The sequence below is a fragment of the Colobus angolensis genome, unplaced genomic scaffold (assembly GCF_000951035.1).
Source record: "Colobus angolensis palliatus isolate OR3802 unplaced genomic scaffold, Cang.pa_1.0 Scaffold59, whole genome shotgun sequence".
In the NCBI taxonomy this organism is placed as follows: Eukaryota; Metazoa; Chordata; class Mammalia; order Primates; family Cercopithecidae; genus Colobus; species Colobus angolensis.
In genome coordinates, this window is record NW_012119487.1 from 9772532 (window position 1) to 9781659 (window position 9128).

General features: G+C 50.7%; 1 protein-coding gene across 1 annotated transcript in view; it reads right to left on the minus strand.

The window, feature by feature from the left end:
* The window catches only part of CCNF (cyclin F), a 37017-nt gene that overhangs the window by 17681 nt on the left and 10208 nt on the right, over positions 1 to 9128 (minus strand). Inside the window, exons 4-9 of the mRNA XM_011962463.1 lie at positions 7965 to 8032; positions 6514 to 6707; positions 5730 to 5783; positions 3876 to 3980; positions 3502 to 3579; positions 1 to 43 (exon numbers count right to left, since the gene is read on the minus strand). Coding sequence (XP_011817853.1) covers positions 1 to 43; positions 3502 to 3579; positions 3876 to 3980; positions 5730 to 5783; positions 6514 to 6707; positions 7965 to 8032 — 542 coding nt within the window. The remainder of the gene's footprint in view (positions 44 to 3501; positions 3580 to 3875; positions 3981 to 5729; positions 5784 to 6513; positions 6708 to 7964; positions 8033 to 9128) is intronic.

The window sequence follows — 9128 nt, forward strand, 5'->3', positions numbered from 1 at the left end:
GTCCAAGCTGGTTTCCATTTGCACAGGCTTTGGCTAAAGACAGCTGAGGAAGAAAAGACAAACATGAGTGTGAGGCAGCAGCTGTGTTGTGGTTTTCCATTTCTGAAGCAAAGGGCCATTCAGGCAGCAAATGCATATGGACGCACTGCCCCACTTAACTTAAACCTTCACAAGCTTCGGGAAAGAGGATGGCTCAGGTTTTAATTATTATTCTTTTCTGAGTAAGTCATAGATGACATGAGAAAAGATATATAATGAAATGTCAATGGCCTTTCCACCGTGGCTCAGGTCTCAGTTTCTTACATGGCTAACGCCTGGGGCAGCTGTGTTAAGTTTCTGGTCACACACCCCAGTGCTCTCCAAAAGGCTTCTGCCAATGTTTACACCCAGGAATAGGAGCACCTGCTTCATCACAGCTTCATACCAGCAAACACTGTGATTATTAAAAACAGCTATTTTCAGCCCAGGCGCGGTGGCTCATGCCTTTAATCCCAGCACTTTGGGAGGCCGAAGCAGGTGGATCACGAGGTCAGGAGATCGAGACCATCCTGGCTAACACGGTGAAACCCCCGTTTCTACTAAAAAATACAAAAAACTAGCCAGGCGAGGTGGCGGGCGCCTGTGGTCCCAGCTACTTGGGAGGCTGAGGCAGGAGAATGGTGTAAACCCAGGAGGCGGAGCTTGCAGTGAGCTGAGATCTGGCCACTGCACTCCAGCCTGGGCGACAGAGCGAGACTCCGTCTCAAAAAAAAAAAATTTAGTCGAGCATGGTGGCGGGCGCCTGTAGTCCCAGCTACTCGGGAGGCTGAGGCAGGAGAACGGCGTGAACCCGGGAGGCAGAGCTTGCAGTGAGCCGAGATTGCGCTGCTGCACTCCAGCCTGGGTAACAGAGTGAGGCTCTGCCTCAAAAAAAAAAAACAAAAACCAAAAAACAAAAAAATAGCTATTTTCAGAAATTACCAGTCACTCAAACACAGAGAAATACACATATATACACACACACACATATATATACACACATATATATATAATTTGCTAATATGATGAGCCCAAAATATCTCATTTAAAAGTGCCCTCTTACGACTAGTAATAAGGTTGAACATTCCAATTTCTAACCACTTGAGTTTATTTCCTCTTTTTATTTATTTATTATTAATTTTTTTTGGTCAAGTGCGGTGGCTCACTCCTGTAATCCCAACACTTTGGGAGGCAGAGGCCGGCAGGTTACTTGAGGTCAAGAGTTTCAGACCAGCCTGGCCAGCATGGTGAAACCCCGTTTCTACTAAAAATACAAAAATTAGCTGGGCATGGTGGCAGGCGCCTATAGTCCCAGCAACTCAGAAGGCTTGAGCCCAGGCATCAGAGGTCACAGTGAGCTGAGATCACACCATTGTGGTCTATCCTGGGCAACAGAGAGATAACTCCTGGCTTCAAGTGATCCTCCTGCCTCAGCCTCCCAAAGTGTTGGGATTATAAATGTAAGCCACTGCGCCCAGCCCTACTTCCTCTTTTTTGAGAATCAACTGAGGCTCCCCTGAACTTCTATCAGAGTCTTCCTATTCTTATTGGTTACCCTGAGTTTCCAATAGAACTACGTTGCTGCACTTCTCGTAAACAATTTTTTTGTTGAGATAAGGTCTCCCTCTATAGCCCAGGCTGAAGTGCAGTGTTGCGATCACAGCTCTCTGCAGCTTTGACCTCCTAGGCTCAAGTGGTCCTCCTGCCTCAGCCTCCTGAGTAGCTGGACTACAAGGGACATGCCACCACATCCAGCTAATTTTTTTTTCTTTTTCTTTTTTTTTTGAGATGGAGTCTCGCTCTGTTGCCAGGCTGGAGTGCAGTGGCATGATCTCGGCTCACCGCAACTTCCTCCTCCTGGGTTCAAGCAATTCTCCTGCCTCAGCCTCCCGAGTAGCTGGGATTATAGACACGCACCACCACGCCCAGCCATTTTTTTTTTTTTTTTGTATTTTTAGTAAAGACAAGGTTTCACCATGTTGGCCAGGGTGGTCTCCATCTCTTGACCTCGTGATCCGCCCGCCTCAGCCTCCCAAAGTGCTGGGATTACAGGCATGAGCCACTGCACCCAACCCATCCAGCTAATTTTTAAATTTTTTGTTGAGATGGGGTCTTACTATGTTGCCAGGGCTGGTCTTGAACTCCTGGACTCAAGCGATCCTCCCAACTCAACCTCCTAAAGTGCTAGGATTACAGGCGTGAGCCACCTCGGCTGGCCTTCTTGTAAATCTGCTGACTGGCTTTTTGGATATGAACACCACAATGTACTATGACACCTCGGGCTGGGCCATTATCAATTTGTAATTTTGTCCCTAGCATTGGAGCACAGATCACTCTGCCACCCACTTGGTGGGGTGACAAGAACAAGCTTCTATCCGTTTGGCAAATAGGAGCTTTCTTTGATTTGTCCTGACAACTTTTTTTTTTTCTTCAGACAGAGTCTTGCTCTGTCACCCAGGCTGGAGTGTAGTGATACTGCAACCTCTGCCTCCCGGGTTCAAGTGATTCTCCTGCCTCAGCCTCCTGAGTATCAGGCGCCTGCCATCATGCCCGACTAATTTTTGTATTTTTAGTAGAGACGGCTTCACCATGTTGGCCAGGCTGGTCTCGAACTTCTGACCTCAGGTCATCCACCTGCCTTGGCCTCCCAGAGTGCTGGAATTTCAGGCGTGCGCTACCGCGCCTGGCCCTGACAAATTCTTTACAGCTGTGAGGGGAGAGTCTACCAGTGCTTGATTTCCTGCCTCTAGCCCTGGATGACTTGGTGACTAGGTGACACGACTAGCAAGGCCCTAACAGGAAGAGGAAGCAGGAAGGGACTCTACTCGCCCCTCTGCTCTCAAGCAGCCTCAAGTTTTGTTGTTAAGATCAGTTCTACCTATGGGACAAATTTCAAGAATGGCACAAATTTTGACATCAGCTATAGGTCACAAGCATTTGAAAATTAAGAGGTTGGCTGGCTGAGAGGCAAGGGTGGATGGGCACGGATGAATAACATATTTCCCAGCTCTTCTCACTCTGTACTTGTCCTTTAAGACTCAGTTCCAGGCCGGGCGCGGTGGCTCAAGCCTGTAATCCCAGCACTTTGGGAGGCCGAGACGGGTGGATCACAAGGTCAGGAGATCGAGACCATCCTGGTCTACACGGTGAGACCCCGTCTCTACTAAAAAATACAAAAAACTAGCCGGGCGAGATGGCGGGCGCCTGTAGTCCCAGCTACTCGGGAGGCTGAGGCAGGAGAATGGCGTAAACCCGGGAGGCGGAGCTTGCAGTGAGCTGAGATCGCGCCACTGCACTCCAGCCTGGGCGACAGAGCGAGACTCCGTCTCAAAAAAAAAAAAAAAAAAAAGACTCAGTTCCAGTGCTGAACCGATCTTACGGCATCCCTCAATCCTGGCCTCCCTGTGGGAGCCCAGATAGTCCTGCCCCAAGGTTGGAGGGAGAAAGGCCAGCTCCCCACATCATCCCAGCCCCGCACCTCACCTGCGCTTCCCAGCAGCCTTTGGCAGCGTAGTCCCTGACTTTTCGGAAGCTGTGGAGGCATCGCCCAGGATCTGACACCTGTCAAAGAGAGAAGATCACCAAGCCTTTATACAACTGTGTCTTGGGAGGAACTCAGAACCAAGACTCAGAAGGGCCGACACTACGCTAACTTCCCACCTCTTCTCTCTCAAATGGCGGGAGTCATTTTTGGAGGTGCCAAGAACAGCCAACTGACCAGTGGCTCCTGGAGGCTGACAGGCTGGGAGCAGCAAGAGCCACCACCCTTTTGAGGACAGAACCACATCCAAGGACCAAGCGTCAACTATGCCTTTGTCCAGCGTAACTCCCCCTAACCCAGAGCAGGCTCCACTCACATCCGTCCTCCTGTCGCTTTCCCAGAGGAGGTAGGAGCTGGTTAGACATCCCTGATGAGCAGCCTCCTCAAACAGGTCACGGGCCTGCTGCTGCTTCTCTTCATCCTAGAATAAATCCCAGCAGAGTTCATTCTTCCCTTATTCTCTTTTTCATTTTTATTTTTTGAGACAGTTTTGCTTGTCACCCAGGTTGGAGTGCAATGGCGCCATCTCGGCTTACTGCAACCTCTGTCTCCTAGGTTCAACCAATTCTTCTGCCTCAGCCACATGAGTAGCTGGGATTACAGGTGCCCGCCATCATGCCCAGCTAATTTTTGTATTTTTAGTAGAGACAGGGTTTCACCATGTTGACCAGGCTGGTCTTGAAATCCTGGCCTCAGGTGATTCACCCACCTTGGTCTCCCAGAGCGCTGGGATTACAAGCGTGAGCCACTGTGCCTGGCTGTTTTTGTTGTTGTTGTTGTTGAGACAAAGTCTTCCTCTGTCACCCAGGCCAAAGTGTAGCGGCGTGATCTCGGCTAACTAAAACCTCGGCTTTCCAGGTTCAAGCAACTCTCATGCATCAGCCTCCTGAGTAGCTAGGATTACAGGTGCCCACCACCACGCCTAACTAATTTTTGTGTTTTTTAGTAAAGATGTGGTTTCAACACATTGGCCAGGTTGGTCTCAAACTCCTGACCTCAGGTGATCCACCCGCCTTGGCCTTCCAAGGTGCTGGGATTACATGCGTGAGCCACTATGACTGGCCCTTATTCTTTACTTGATGTTCAGTCACTCTACTCACCATCCTCCTCCCTTTCTATACTCTTTTTTTTTTTTTTTTCCCTGAGACTGAGTCTCGCTCTGTTGCCAGGCTGGAGTGCAGTGGTGCAATCTCGGCTCACTGCAACCTCCACCTCCCAGGTTCAAGCAATTCTCCCTGCCTCAGCCTCCTGAGTGGCTGGGATTATAGGCACCCGCCACCAAGCCCAGCTAATTTTTGTGTTTTTTAGAAGAGACCTGGTTTGCACCATTTTGGCCAGGCTGGTCTTGAACTTCTGACCTCAGGTGATCCACTCACCTTGGCCTCCTAAAGTGCCGGGATTATAGGCATGAGGCACCACACCCGGCCCCTATACTCTTAAGTGGTAACACACATTGCTCTGAGTTTTAATAAAATGAGTTATCTAAAACAGAGCAGAAGTGACTTCTCTACAGAGGCACCACTCCAAAGCCAGCGAGGAGTGTGAACTCAAGAACTCCGGCCACAAAAGCCCTGCTCTCTTCCTGGAAGGGTTTATGTTTGGGCTGGGACTGCACGATCCCTGGATCAGCTCTGCACCATCAAAGGCCTGCCCTTCTCACCTTCTGCCAAAGGAACTGCCCTCAACTGCCAGGATAGTGCTGGTGGCCCTCAGTGGTGGCTCTCAGGGCTTCTCCTCAGTGTCCCTCTCTGATGCGTTTGCCAAGCCTGTCACTAGAAGCCACTACATTCCCTCAATTTGCTGCAAAGGGGGTTTACGGATCACAAAGTCCATTCGGACATCAAGAGCAGAGAGGTCCACACGGGCAGGAGAAGCCCACCAGAAGCAGGGTCAGCAGACGAGCGAGCATCGAGGTTCAATGCCTCCTTGCGATCTGCTCTGCAGTTCTCACCGCCCCCCCACTCCCCCACCAGGTGGGTCATGGAGCCAGGATCGGAGCCCGCGGCCTGGCCCATGTGTACTCCCTGGCTTCTTCAGCTGGGCCTTTCTGGGCAAGGCTTGCCTTTTGTTTTGGGCCTTGTATTCCCCCTTCTGCTGCTTTTCACTTCCAGGATCTTGGCTAGGGATATATCAAACACGAAGTCCAAGTGCAGAGAACAATTTGACTCACCTCGAACAGACTCAGCACTCTGCCCAAGCAGTGCAATATGGATGCTTTGTGAGTCTTTAAAAAAAGGAGAAAGAAGTGTGATTTCCAGCAGAGAGAACTGCCTGGGGGCCACCCTCCCTTTTTGTGTCTCTGGGTCCCATGCCCATGGCCCTGCTGTCGGGCCCTCCCTTCCCTGCAGAGGGCCACTCTCAGATTTCGGTCTTTTTTTTTTTTTTATGGAAACAGGGTCTTGCTCTGTCACCCAGGCTGGAGTGCGGTGGCGTAGTCACAGCTCATTGCAACCTCAACCTCCCAGGCTCAAGTGATCCTCCCACCTCAGCCTCCCGAGTAGCTGGGACCATAGGTATGCACCACCACCCCTGGCTAACTTTTTTGTATTCTTTGTACATGAGGTTTCATCATGTTGACCAGACTGGTCTCGAACTTCTGGCCACAAGCGATTCTCCGGCCTCGGCCTCCCAAAATGTTAGGATGATAGGCGTGAGCCACCTCATCCGGCAGGATTTGGGTCTTGAGCTCCAACTGCCCCATGCAGCCTTAGCCCTGAGTTTCCAGCCATCAGCACATGTGCCCAGAACTCTGCAGCCCACCCTGGCTCTCAGGCTTCCTCCTCTGTGCCAGGTAATTTCGAGATGCGTTCCCCACATCTGCACTCTCATTTTTCTGCATCTTCACTTCCCTTAGGCTCCTGACTTTCCAGGGTCCAGGGTCTACCTTCGGGGTCTTCCTGTGCCATGGGACCCTGCAGGTGGCCTCGCAGGTGCTGCCCCTCGCCCAGACTCACCCTCTGCAGCTGGCACTCTGCCCTGAGGCTCTCGTGAACCACAGCCTTGCAGCAGCTTCCGCTCACTGACCATGGAGGGCGGATGAAGAGCCAGATGAAAGGCGCAGCACCCACGTTCAGCCGCTCAGCGAGACTAAAGAAGCGAGAGGCCTTCAGGCCATTCACTTCTGCGCGCGCCTCATCAGACACAGACACTGTGGGGACAGATAGGACAGAGCCCAGGGATGTCCCTTAGGGATGGAATGTGGGAAGTTCTCCATGGTCTTGGTGGAAAGTGTAACGCCTGAAGTCCACCACAGTGCAAAGCAGCTGCTGTTTAAGGAGGGAAGAGCCCTCCAGGATGGGGCACCTGTCTTTTCTCCCCCTACTTTGTTAATGTCTAGAACAGGTGGGTCACTGTGATCAATGCCCCTGCTGCAGTCCTCCCGGAAGCCTGGATTCTGAAGGTCAGGGGAAGGAGACCCTGCGACGCTTCATGTCCCATCCTCCCTCCAGCTGGGAACCACCGCCCGACCCTCTGGTAATGGGTCCACGGCAGGGGTGGGGGTTCTTTTGGAGACGAGGAGAATATTCTAAAATTAGACAGTGGCAATGACTGCACAACCCTGTGAATATACTAAAAACCACAGAACTGCATGCTTTAGATGGGTGAACTGTATGGCGTGTGAATTTTACGTCTGGGAGCTGCTCTCTGATGGGAGGGCAGGGGTAGGACCTCGGCTCCCCTGATTCTGGAGGAGGGTGTTGCTCATGGTCCCTGTCAGTCACCACAATCCTGCCAGCCAGCCAAGGGTAGGGACTCTCTCCCAGCAAGACACCAGATCGTTTGGAAGTGGGAATGTGGGAGGCTACGCCCCAGTCTTTGTTTTGAGAGCTGGGACAGACTGTGGGCTCGTTCCTTGGGGTGTTGGCCAGATAAGCGGGAACTGGTAGAAGAAAAGGCTGTGCAAGTTTCTTTCAAGGAGCACCTGGCCTCTGGGGATGAAGGGATCCAGGAACCAGGCCAGCTTTAACCTGCCCATACCTGCTTCCTGTTTAGAAGCTTGGCTCTGTGTTACAGGGCACGCTGACCTCTGTCTCAAGAATTCTAAGAGGATGGCCAAGGAGAGGGCCAGCATCCACACACAGGTCTGCGTGCTCATGGCACAGAGGGCGGGGAGCCCGATCAGCCCCTGTGCTGAGGCTCTGGCTCAGTCACTCTTTGCCAACTGAAATTAAAGGGTTTGCTAAAACAAGAGGTGACTCTCTCATAACCTACAAAGTCAGAGTATCATTAGCAGGTTCTTCAGCAGGGTACATCTGGGCACGAGCTCCTGAGAGGGAATGGGAAGGCAGGCCATTGGACAGAGCAAGGACAGTGACTGAACTGCTAACACAGGGACCACCTCTTTATAGGGCCAAAGGCTCACACCTATCTAAAGCGACAACATGCAGGAGGGGTGAGGACTTACGGCCTTCATTGTAGAGGTAGGCTATGCCCAGCTTCACAGCAGCTTCAAAATTCCCCTTTTCAGCAGCCCTGAAACATTAAGAACATAAAGCATCACAATATTTTATGCCACAAACGGTATGAAGCACCATAGCACTTGAAGAAGTCAGAATACTTGTTCCCTGAATTGAATATATATATGTGTATATAGACGTATATATATGTGTGTGTGTGTGTATATATATACAAATATCTGAGACAGGGTCTTGCTTTGTTGCCCATGCTGGAGTGCAGTGGTGCAATCACAGTTTACTGCAGCCTCAACCTCCTGTGCTTAAGCCATTCTCCCACCCCGGCCTCCCAAGTAGCTAGGACCACAGGCATGTGCCACCATGCTCAGCTAGTCAAACAAAAATTTTTTTCTAGATATAGGGTCTTGCTACATTGCCCCGGCTAATCTTGAATTCCAGACCCAAGCGATTCCCCTGCCTTGACCTCACAAAGTGCTGGGATTATAGGTTTGAGCCATCATGCCTGGCCCTAGAACATTTCTTAATATCATGTAGTCAAATATGAATTATCCATTACATGCTATGACACAGATGAACCTTGAAAACATCAGGGTCCGTGAAATAAGCCGACCACAAAAGACCACGTGTTGCAAGATTCCATGTGAAATCCTCACAAAAGGCAAATCCAGAGAGACAGAAAATCAATTAGGGGTTGTCTAGAGTTTCCAGGATTGTGGGGAAAATGGGAAGTGACTGCTGATGGGGACAAACTTTCTTCTTGGGGTAAGGAGAATGTTCTAAAGTTAAGTACTGGTGATGTCTGTACAACTCTCAGTATACTAAAAACCAATGAGTTATACATTTTATTTATTTATTTACTTATTTATTTATTTTGAGATGGAGTCTTGCTCTGTTGCTCAGGCTGGAGTGCAATGGCGCAATCTCAGCTCACTGCAACCTCTGCCTCCCGGGTTCAAGCGATTCTTCTGCCTCAGCCTCCTGAATAGCTGTCATTACAGGCATGTGCCACCATGCCCAGCTAATTTTTGTATTTTTAGTAGAGACGGGGTTTCACCATGTTGCTCACGCTGGTCTCGAACTCTTGACCTCATGATCTGCCTGCCTTGGTCTCCCAGAGGGCTGGGATTACAGGCGTGAGCCACCGTGCCTGGCCA